The sequence below is a fragment of the Rhinolophus sinicus genome, chromosome 2 (genome assembly GCF_057876585.1).
Source record: "Rhinolophus sinicus isolate RSI-liver-muscle chromosome 2, RSI-T2T, whole genome shotgun sequence".
Lineage (NCBI taxonomy): Eukaryota > Metazoa > Chordata > Mammalia > Chiroptera > Rhinolophidae > Rhinolophus > Rhinolophus sinicus.
In genome coordinates, this window is record NC_142502.1 from 75,767,492 (window position 1) to 75,779,858 (window position 12,367).

General features: G+C 36.4%; 1 protein-coding gene across 1 annotated transcript in view; it reads left to right on the top strand.

The window, feature by feature from the left end:
* Positions 1-603: 603 nt before the first annotated feature.
* COL9A1 (collagen type IX alpha 1 chain) overlaps positions 604-12,367 on the top strand; it is a 90,784-nt gene continuing 79,020 nt past the window's right edge. Inside the window, exons 1-5 of the mRNA XM_088795633.1 lie at positions 604-782; positions 1,327-1,400; positions 2,640-2,717; positions 2,846-2,978; positions 8,371-8,767. Of these exons, the coding sequence (XP_088651759.1) occupies positions 769-782; positions 1,327-1,400; positions 2,640-2,717; positions 2,846-2,978; positions 8,371-8,767 (696 nt within the window). The 5' untranslated portion in view covers positions 604-768. The remainder of the gene's footprint in view (positions 783-1,326; positions 1,401-2,639; positions 2,718-2,845; positions 2,979-8,370; positions 8,768-12,367) is intronic.

Sequence of the window (12,367 nt, forward strand, 5' to 3'; positions counted from 1 at the left end):
TCTGAGAATTAAATACCATTAGGCTTCAAGCATTTTCAACAGAGGGGCACATAGTGAAGTGTTAGCTATAATGACAATAACATGGGGAATAATGACTCTTCTCCTGAGGCAAGCATTCAATTCTTTGCCCTGCTGTCTTGTTTGGTTCTCAAAACAATTGTTTTAGGTAACTTTTTTCCTCCATTGTTGCAATTAAGGTAACTGAGTGACAGAGAGATTAAATAACTTGCCCAAGGACATACAACGGGTAAGCTTCAGAACAAACGGGAATTCAAACCAAGTTTGGATGGCCACCTAGACTCCCCTGAGCTCCCACATGTCTGCTTCCAGTGAGCCCCTCTTTACCTCAGTCCTCTGAAAGCCTCCACTGTATTCCTATAGCAGCTCTAAAAGCTTCCTCTGTATTCCTATAGCAGCTTGCCTGGGTTTTTCTGGTGAAGTTCTCCACATCCTGATGTGTTTTTTTTTCTTTTCAGCAAACTTTCCTTTGCTAATCCCTCCTTCAGTGTAACGTTGTAGCTTTGGGGACACACCCCTGGCTAGGCCGCCTTCCCCCCACCCCTTCCCTCTACTTTGGTTTAAAGTGGCACTGGATGCCTCTGTTTCACTCCCTTTGCTATTAGCCCTGACGGGGCAGGAGAGACCAAGGCTGAATCCAGAACTCATCAGTCCTGGGGTGATAGAGAAGGGGTATTGGGGGAGTACTGACTCCCCTATAACCTCTTCTTCATTGGGTCTGTCGGCAACAAAAGAAAACTGATTGGAAAAATGAAGAACTTCTGGTAAGAATTTGACACTGGAAAGAGTAGTGGGGAGTCTGGGTTGGGGGTGTTTGACTCTAGGGTCTGTGTTGTTGCAGTGGTGATAGGATGAGAGGAGTGAGGGAACAGGTGAGAGAGACAGAGAAAGAGATAGAGAGAAACAGATGAGAGAGTAGGATGGGAAAAAGAAAGCATGAGAGACAGAAGAGAGAGAGCAAGAGACAGCCACCAAAACGGAGAAGCAGAAAAGCTAAGATGAGAGAAAACAGTGACAAGGAAATAGGTATAGAAACACTGAGAGATAGAAACAGAGACAGTGAGAGAAAACAACAACAATCTATGACTGTTTTAAAGTAGGAGGTGTAAATGTGAGAATTTATTATATCTGTCAATAAGATTTCAAACTAAAAACGAGCAAACTAAATTATACCGAGATTCGATCACCTACATTGATTAGGTTTACCACGTTTAAAAATATTAAAGTCATCCCCATCTCCTGTTTGAGACTCCTGTTTGTCCTGTTGTGAGAGACTCCTGTTTGAGTCATTTTTCTTTTCTCTTCCAGGAAAATTCCAGTTTTCTTCTTTGCATACAGTTTCCTCGGACGCTGGGCATCTGCAACTGTCAAGCGTCGCCCAAGTAAGGGCCACAGCTACTAGATTTTGAAATGCCGCTTGTTTCCAGAAGGGAGCAGGCAGGGCTGTGGCTGAGTGAGAACCAGTGAGGCCCCCACGGTCCTTCACATCTGTGCTCTTCAGTCCTGCTCTGGCTCTGAGTGTGCTCTCTGGCTGGTTTTTTGTGGTCAATGCCGGGTGTTAAAAAAGAGTCCTGGCTGTGATCAAAGTTGGCAGGAAAGCCAGTCTGTGCTACAGTGCTTAGCACAGTGCCTACCTGGTTCAGATGGGGATTCCAATGTTGGATGGATGGATGGATGGATGGATGGATGGATGGATGGATGGACAGATGGATGGATGGGTAGAAGCCAATGATCTGGGGATTGGGACAGGTAGAAAGAGTATATTTAACGTATTGGGATGGCTGGGCCCAAGCTTTATAAATGTAAAATTCTTTTTCTGAAGTCTAGGAAATCTCTGTCATCAGGTGAGTGTCATCAGGGCAGTGAGGTTGGACAGTTACAGGAGGCCGTCAGTGGTAGTGAAAAAAACCACTACCTCCCTGTAACCTTCCATTTGCATAAGGAGCACCCAATTTCACTGTAGGATTCCTCATCAAATTGAGCATTTAGTTCTTCTCATGATTTTCTTCTTCTCGTTACTCTTCTCCATTTTAGGATATAGCAATAGTCTAGTTGGGAACCTTATTTGATCTCTTAGAATGAATTTATGAAATCAAATGTGTTCAGTATATTTTATTTAGGATTAGTGAATCCCAAGACTCTCCCCAAACCCCTTTCCTATCTGACAAAGATTCCTTAGAATTCCACTCTTCAGAAGTCTCAATGAACTGTCTCAAGGCTGGCTTTGGATTCTCTTAGGAATTCTAAAATTTATGGTGTTAAAGGAATATTTGCTAGCCCAAACCACCAGAAGTTTTCCAGACTGGCTTCTGACACTGTGCCATTCAGAACGTCACGCAGCTCCGGTTCCAAAAGGAACAAATTCCTAACTTCCACAAAAGGAACATTTTCTCAGAACAAATTATTACAGCAACTTTTGCCATGCCTCCTTTCTAGGACGAATCGAAGATGAGTGAATTATAGTCATAGAGTCATAGAGTTAAAGCAAAATACATTATTTATAAGCAAGCTGTTTGGTATAATACTGTACTTTAAATAGTTGCTCAGCTCTTATTATTATCGACGTATCCCCGTGATCCCTGAAAGAGATGAGGTAGGATGACATGTGATCTCTTTTGCAGGGTTTCCTGTCAATTCAGATTCTAATGGTGAAAATGAATTGTGTCCGAAAGTCAGGATTGGGCAAGATGATTTACCAGGTGAGTAGCAGGGTATCTGAAAAAGCATGCTTTCTATAAACCCAGCTGATATATTCTTTTATTTGGGAAGGTTGTGGAAAGGAATAAAACCAATCTCATTTTGTATGTTTTGTGTTCCCTTTCTATAGGGTTTGACTTGATTTCTCAGTTCCAGGTAGATAAAGCAGCATCCAGAAGAGCTATCCAAAGAGTTGTGGGATCGACTGCATTACAAGTGGCTTACAAACTGGGAAATAATGTAGACTTCAGGATTCCAACCAGGTGATTAAAAAAAAAGCTAATTATTGCGTTTTAAAAAAATGAAAAGCTAGCCAATGTTAGAGAATCTTCTCATACTCAATGTTTCTTGGATCATGATTTTATTTAGAGATGAAAGAATTTATTTACCTACCTATCTTCAGTGACTGAATATATGAATGCTCTTCATATTTTCAGTATGTAATTTATGTCCCATTCCAGGAAAAAAAAATCACTGAGACTATTATACATTGATTCAGGACATGTTCTTATTACTTTACTCTCTGTTTTTCTATAATTTGTCTGGTTTTGACTGAAAGGACCCTCTGTGAAAAGTGCCAGAGGTTAAGCATAAATTTAACTAGAAACCACGGAGTGGTTAGAAGACTCACAATGGTGCTGTTCAAATGTCCAGGTGCTGAAATAGAAACACACATACAGTGCTTGGCTCCTGACAGGAACCAAATAAAAGCCAAAAGTAGAATATAGATAACAGAAACAATGGCAGTGGTAATCATAATAAAAAATCCTCCACTTTATCTCTTCCTCTGGAATTCTTTTATCCTTTAAATTACTCATAACTGAGGTGGTTTAGTGTATGTGTGAGTGTTGAATCATACCACTGCTATGAATGAGCTTCAGGGCTTTCAGTTTTATATCACCTAAATACCTCATATGTGATTATTATGATTATTGTATGTTTTAGTGCGCTGTAAAAAAAAACAGAATTAATCTTACTAGAATTAAGATTCCTTTGGTAGATGAATAAGAAAATTAGGACTTTGATAGAAATTAAGGTGTAAAGGTAAATAATGATTAATTAGAACAGTAAAAGAATATTATAGAAACTCTAATTGTTTATAATAATAAAATTTTGGTCAAATTAGAATATTCTGAGATAGTGCCAGATTGCAGATAAAAATTCATGTTTTGAACATATTATATTTTATAAAACAATAAAAGAGTGCACTACATAAACTCTTTTAATACATTTCCCAATTAACATTAAATCTCATCCTCATTACAACCCTGTGGTGGGCACATTATTTGTATTTTGTGGAGGAGGAAATGGAAGCCAGAGATTTACATTATTTGCATAAGGTCACAAGGTTGGGAGGTGCTGAGAGGACTGAAACCCAGGCAGAATGGCTTCAGAAGCTGTGCTTCTAACCACTATTTGATACTGATTCTTGGAAACCATTCATGTTTGGAAAGACGAAAGGCATGATAACAGCTATTAACTTATTTTTGCTTATATTTTCTTTTCATGCACAGACATGCTAGTTGTGTTCTTAAACATGCTTTAAAAACTTTCATTTTTTTCTTTCTTTAATAAGATAGTTAAATATGACACAACACCGCCGATGCTGACCTAATTTTCTCGTCTACAATTTAACCTACAATCTACACTGGCATTGGCTCTGAGTTCAGAGATCAAAGGCCACGTGGACCCCTACCTCCTGCTCATCTTTTTTGCTGTTCTTCTCTAAGTGCCTAGAGCTAACACTAACTATTTTTCACAGACTATAACCAATGTCCCATATTCTCTATCTCCTTGACTTCCTGCCCCCACAAACACTAAAACTCCTGTTTTACTGGCAAGACTTATGAAAGGAGGAAAGAAGTAGAAAGAAGTAGGAGAAAGAAAGACAAAGAAGAGGAGAGCCAAAGGGCTGAGATAGAGGAAATCTCAAATAGGTAATAAAGTCCATTCTTGGGCAAGTTACTTAACCGACTTGTGCTTCAGTTCCTTCAGTATGAAATCAGGAATAATAATAACTGTGTCAGGAGTGGCTGTGAAGAGTAAGTGTTAATAAATGGAGAGGGCTTGAACAGCGCCTGGTACCCAGTGGCCCTAGTTAAGTGTTTTCCATAAGTAGTGGAGAAGAGTAGAAGGAGAGAGTGCATGCAGATGGGAGTCTTCTCCTTAGTGGATCCTTTCTTTTCAAGCTGCCCTCCAAGTCCTACTCATTCAAAATCCAGGTAGCAAGACAGACAGGGAATGGAATTGCTCTCAGCCGGTGCAGGGAGTGGACTGTCTTGGTTGAGAGAGAATTTCTATGGTGGGAATATAAGCTCCAAGGGAGCGAAAATAAACTTATCAGGATCTTCGTGGGGGGTATAGGATATGGAGTTAATGTGATAGTCACAATTTATCCTTATTTGTCTTTTTAAATTTTTGGAGAGATTATGTGACACTTTTTCTTTGCTGCTTTTTATTCTTTATTTTAGGCATTATAGTTTCACATTCTCAACTCATAAACGTGTTTCTTTGCCTTAACAAATACAATCCTTAACTTTCCTTTGGGATAAGGTCATAAACAACTGCTTCAAGGTCCAAAGACTTCTTCTCTCTTATTCAAACCTTTATGGCTCTCTTTTTAAGATACTCTGCAGATTGTAGCATAATGAAATAAATCATTTATAGGTCCATCGCCTTTTAAATTATGTATGCTGTCAAGTTTGCTTATCAAGGGGACTAGAATATTTGCAAGAACAGAATCTCAGGTGTTCAAAAAAGACAATGGGACTGATTGTTCTATAAATTATGCTTGTGAGGGCTTTTAAACGGTCTTAGGAATAGACAAATACATATATATTTTATTAATTTGAAACTGAAAGGAATTTTCTCCTCTTATCATATTGACATACAGTATTAGCCTAGTTTAAAATATTAATAACATGTTAATCTTGATTATATTTGTATATACACACACAAGCACACACACAAATATATAAAATCTTCTTGTATATGGAGAAAGACAAATGAATATCCTTGGTTTAACAACATGTCTGCTAATGAATTGTACTTCTAGCAACTTCAACCACCACCCCATTTGAAAAAGAAAAAAGTTTAAACAAGTCAGAGGTAAATGGTAACATTATGTCCTATCCTACCTTAAACATAAAATCTTTGCTCATTTAGCAGGAAAGATTGGATGAAGCACAAATTGGGAGAGATCCCTCAGTTAACCTCATGATGTCTTTGCAAAAGAGTCACTAAAGCAAGTTATTGCGACTTCTAAAATCAAAACAAAATAGGTTTATTTTTTTCCTAGGGACTGATGAAATTCTACAGCCTTGCTCAGTACATGTGTAAACAAATAAATAGGTAATGTAGATTTTTAAAAAACCTGTAAGAAGAATGCTTTACAGAAGAGAGAAGGACAAAGCATTAGGATTTATCTTCTTTCTGTGAAAATCTCACACCTCAACAGTAACTATTTTGAACAGAAAAGAAAAATAAATTCTTTAAGCAGCTGGTTAATTCCAGAATATTAGGTGAAAATAATATAAAATAACCTATTCATAATTTTAATGGATGCTGGTCAAATTTCACCATTGAATAAAACTTTTAAAACTAATCTCCCAACTCCAAATTAATTAAGGTCAGTCAAATTAAATGTATAAATTTCTATGAGGTTTTATAATTATACAGTAGGCAATATATTATGCTGTCATTAATGGATCTTAGTTTCTTTCCGAGAAGTTATCCTGGAATACATATATTCTGAAAAATCTAAAAATCCAAAGAAAATATGACAAGCAGAATCTATATAAAAATTAATACCGAAATAGATGTGGTAAACATCTCTGTTCTGGGTAAAATAGTTCTTGCACACATTTTTTTCTTCTTTAGCTCCAAACTGAATCTTTTTCAATATAAAACCTCCTTGCTAAAAAAACCTTCTGTACACTTGACAGACATAAAAGATATTTGATGATTTGAAAACTTTGAAATAAGTATAGTATACATCACCAATTATCAATTAAGAATATGAACTCATAAAGGAATTCACCCAATATTAGAAATAAAAACCAAAGGCATTTTGGAAAATAATGGCTAAGAGAAGTACTTGGATGATAAAAGTATTCAGATAAAATGTTTTACATTTTTGTTATTTTTATAAAACTAACAAAGCGATGGAATTTATGGACACAGTTGACCCATTTTCTTGAAGGTTTGCAAGAATATTTACAGGGGAGTTACTTTATGTTTGTTTATGCTATTATAAAGGATGGCAAAGTTTTATAGTTGAAGTCAAAATAACAATAGAAAATCTTAGCAGGTTGCGTAATTGTATGTATTACTAAACATTCTTGGAACTGAGGAATTTTTTGGTTTAGAAATTCTTCACCGCAATGATATGTTTTAATGTAATTAGCAACAACACTTATGCCAATACAATACATTCACATGTTACTCGTTTTAGTTTGTAACACATGAAATCAGCATCCACGTAGATATTTATTCTTCCTTTTTTCTTCTTTACTTTTTTACTTGTTTACAAGAAGGGAGCTATATAACAGGAATTGGACCTGAAGAAAGTTGGGAGCTTGGGTCTTGGTCCATAACTGTTCTCAGAAGTGTCAAATTTTATTATTTAGCAAGCAAAATTAATTGATATCTAGTTTTCATAGCATTTCTTTCTTACTTAGGAATTTTTCTATACTTAGAAGGAGGAAGGTAGAAGTGCATAACCTTCAAGCCCTTAAAGGTGATGTTTACATTTAATATGTTCTGATGTTTTAAAATTTTGGTCCTCAGCTTTTAGCACTTTCGCTTCAACAGAAAAGATCCAGGTACGTAGTTGTTGCAGCTTCAGACCACAGTTTCCACATGGACTGGAGATGCCTTAGGGACTCTGATGATCATATGTCACTATTTAAAGCTGTAAAGGAAATAGCAACGATACACACTTAGTTGTCAGACTGACAGACAACTGGATTGGAGTAGAGAATTAAGAACTGGTCACCTTTCCCTTGTCACACATCTAGTGACAACCAACCAGCTGTTAATTTAATATCACACTTTGAAAGAAAACGATTTTCAGTGTGAAGGAGCTACTCACTCAGGTCTACACAGTTACTTATTCTCAAAATGCTTATGTGCCTCTAGGATATAATTGTGAGAATATGCAAGCAATTGTGGAAAGAACAAATCATCCTAATGTTATATTAAAATAAAAAATTTAAAAGCTGCTTTAATTAAAGGGTGTCATAAACTAGTAGAGCTGATTCAGAGTCCAAATGATCTCTTATTTGTGGAAGAAATGTTGCCAAGGACTTTGTAGGAATGTGTTTCTTGGCTGAGATGAAATTGCTGAACAGCAGCTGGTTAGCTGGCATAAATAGTAACATTGTTGGGATTAAGTGGCACTGGGAAGCCTCCTCAGCTTCGAAGGAGGGTGTTTTTTTTTTTATGTGTATTTTAAGATGGAGTATTAATGTACATGAATGACTGAACTTCTGTGAAGGTCTTTATGAACAGTCATGAAAGAACAAACATTACATAGTTTTTCTCACTGTAGCTTTCCTGTAGGTCCAGAATTAAAATAGCATAATAAGAGACGATGGTAATATGCAACGGTACAGAAAACAAGATTTATATTCACTGTTTTAAACTTTTACTCAGGCATTTATATCCCAGTGGGCTGCCTGAAGAATACTCCTTTTTAACTACTTTTCGGATGACTGGAAGCACACTTGAAAAGAACTGGAGCATTTGGCAGATTCAGGATTCCTCAGGGAAGGAGCAAGTTGGCGTGAAGATTAATGGCCAAACAAAATCTGTTGCATTTTCATACAAAGGACTGGATGGAAGTCTCCAAACCGCAGCCTTTTCAAATTTGCCCTCCTTGTTTAATTCCCAGTGGCATAAGATTATGATTGGTGTGGAAAGGAGTAGTGCTACTCTTTTTGTTGACTGCAACAGGATTGAATCCTTACCTATAAAGCCAAGAGGCCAAATCAGTGTCGATGGTTTTGCAGTGCTGGGAAAACTTGCAGATAACCCTCAAGTTTCTGTTCCGGTAAGTATAAAACCATACACTACAGTAGATTAAATCAAAACCAGATTGCTGAAAATTAATACCTCAGAGATATTTGACATCATCTGGATGTCTTAAGCAATGAACAGTTATTCATCTTTTTTATTCACTCAAGCACTTATTCAAAAAGCAGTCAGTTCTTGTTTTGAGTATAGCATGTACCAGATGGAATGGGGAATCAGAGGAAGTTAAGTAGATGGCTCCTGGTCTTGAGTTGCTTTAAAGTCTACTTGGAAGATGCTACATGCCCACCTGGAGCACCCAGAGTTCTTCTGAGGCAACTTTAAAGAAAATGATAATTGGTGGGTGCATAGTGTGTATAAATAACTAAGGAGAACAGTCAAATTAAGGTGAACATGAATGGTAGATTCAGTTAGTCAAGAATTCCATGCTTCTTTGAAGCACTGGACCTTGAAATGGAAGGATTTGAATTGGCAAAAGAAGAGCAGAAAGTGTATTCTAGCGAAGGAAAAGAGTATTAAAGGAAAAAGAAGTAGAGAATAAGTAGGCCACTTTCAAACATCTGAAGACCAGGTGGTTTGGATGAAATCTGTGCATGAAAATGTGAGTGAGTGTTAGTGTGTGTGTGAGGGGGTGAGGGATAATAGCATAGTGTGAAAGACAAGGCTAGGAAGCTATACGATGTCTGATCAACAAGAATTAAAATTGTATAGATGGCACAATATTTATTTCGAAGTAGGTCTTGCATGGAATATTATAAAAGTAAAGGATTTTAGAGCTTTATTCATGATTTTACTATAGAGATCCATGGATATAAAGGTAAGTAATTATATAATGACACATAATTGTACCAACTGCTACCATATAATTCCATCATTTTGAATTGTTATACTTTCACTGAACAGTTCTTTAAAAGGATATTTTATAGTATTTTGACAGGAACTTAAAAAAATATATATCTTAGAGGACAAGTGTTCTTTTGGGGGAAACTAAAGAATTTACAGCTCAATAAATAAACTATTGATGTCAATCTCTCCTTCTCTCTCTGTCTCAGGACTGTTAAATTCTAGTCACAAAACTCATATCATGGAGTGTAGCAGGGGTGATACAATGATTTTGAATTGTTTCTGTGCCCTTCTCCAAAGGAAGAAAAAAGGTTATCAGGCGTCTCAGTAATGGAATAGTTCAAATAACTTATTTCCAAGGGAAGAATTGTGATTAGTGTGAAGGATAGTGTGAAATTTCTATATTTTGTGATGGACAGGAAGCAATTTTTAACTGCCACATTACTGCTCTGGCTTGTAGACACTTGGGAATGTTTTCTTCAACTAATGAGTTATCACACCTCAAGTGGCTGGGTTAGAAAGCCAATGTGACCACTGTTGTGCCATCTTTAAATTTTATTCAGTAAGATCTTTCCACTGGCACTGGAATGGTTTTCAGACAACACTGAACTTCTGCAATATCTGTGCCATTTCTGGACCATGCAGGATGGGGAAGAGACTGGAGGGTACCCCCTCACTGTAATAAATATCAATCAAGCACTTGTAAAATTGATTTGTTGAAACATTTCAAGTCATTATAATTCTGAATTCTGAATGCTATTAAATTGTCTGATTGCCAGAGCAGTAAAGTTACAATATTGTCCATTATTTGTCCATTATATTAAAGTCTCGCCAATGATGTTATAGCTGATTATAGGTTTTCTGCCAAATCTAGTCTCAGCAGTTAGGGCCAGTTATCTTCTATTTTGTTCTGCTGTGTGTAGAAATGCAGCAAAGAACCTGGAAGCCGGTGTTACATTTTGCTGTAGGTCCACCAAGGAGCTTTTCAGTCAGTGCACTGTAGCCAATGTTAAAAGTACTTGAAACAGGCATGAACATTTTTTTCCCCCTTCATACTGAATTCTGACTCCCCCACAAGGAAACACAAGGGACTTGAGCCTAAAGCCTATAGGCCAAAAAATTTCTACTTATGTCCAAGGACTGACAATGTCAAACTTAAACTTGTCACAAAAATGTATTCCTCAACTGTCACTGTGTAAGAAAAAGTAGAAAACACAATGTGAGAAAAATCAGTTTGCGCTGTTTTAACATTTTAATGCCCTTAATACACTAATTTAACATTTTCAAAGTTCTTTCATTCCCACTAACTTATTGATCCTTGCAACAATTTTATAAGCTAGCAAGCATAGATAGGATTATCTCCATTTCTCAGTTGAAGAAATGACCTCAAGCAAGTTTCTTGGCTAGTAAGAAACAGTGTCAGGCATAAAATTTCCAATCTACCTTATTTTCTGCCATGCCTACCAACTTTCCTTTGATAAAAAATAAAAATATGTGTAACTACATATCTTTCCTTATAAAGCTTCTCATCATTCTCATTTTGGAAGACATTTGTGATTTGCATAGAATTTTCAAAATTTATTTTGCAAGACAAACAAAATAAGTGTTTTGCTTTTTTTAAAAAAAAAAAAATAAGGAAGGATGATTGTACAGTATAAAACGTGACCTCATACATAAATCCTACTTTGTTTAGTTCTTTAGTAAAGTTTTATCACGTGCTTATATGCTGCATATACAAAGTTAAATAAATCACAGATCTTGTATTCATCAGTTTACAGAGTGTGAGGGGGTGAGATAGTAATTAATGACAATATAACACAATAAAGACCATGAAAGTGAATGGAAGCACATGGAAACAGATCCTCAGATCAGGAGAGGGAGGCATGAGAATGGAGTTCAAGGATGTTTCCTAAAGGAGATGATGTCTGAGAGGAAACCTGGGATTGAATCAGAATTATCCAGGAGAAGATAAAGTCCGGTATTGCAGGCAAAGGGACTCTCACTTGGGAATGTCCACATTTATCAATTCTTCCCTTTTCAAGCTTATCAGTTTTCCCATACTCTCCTCAGTTTTCTAGACTAAGACTAGTCAAATACTCATATAATCCCGAGAGACAAAGCCCAAGTGCCCACAAGTTGTCCCTACATCCTTATTTTTAAAATCCTCAATTTATTATCACCAATTGAGCTGAAATGTAATTGTCAGCTGAAGTTGCTGCTAACTACTGAAGATTAACAATGACTAACTGTTCCTTGAGAGAGTGATGAGTAGTGGGATCCATATATTCTGGGAGATAGAAGAAGTACACTGACAGGGCACCCTTCTCTCAATAAGAAACAGCAAGTATTCAATATTACTATGTGAGAAATTTTAATTTAAAATGAAATGTGCCAATAGCATGCAAACAATATTTTTCAATTTTTCTTCATGAAATTAGATTCATTCTAATCTTTGACATTCTACATTAATTGAATACTTTACTTTTTTCAGGATCAACCCTTGCTCTTCTTTAATAAGTAAATCAAAAGCAAACATCCATTCTAAAAGTATTAGCAGATGGCAAAAGGTAGGAACGGCATAATGAAAAAGGCAATTGAAAACAACATTTGATGGAGCATTAATGCTAAAATTCTCATTTATATTGTACTTGTTTGTGATTTCCCCCTATCTGTTCCATCTTTGATCTCTTTCCCCTTTCTAAATTGGAAAAGGAAACCAATTTCAAGAGGTTTCATAAGGTTTGCAGTATAGCTACTCACATGGCCTACAACTCAC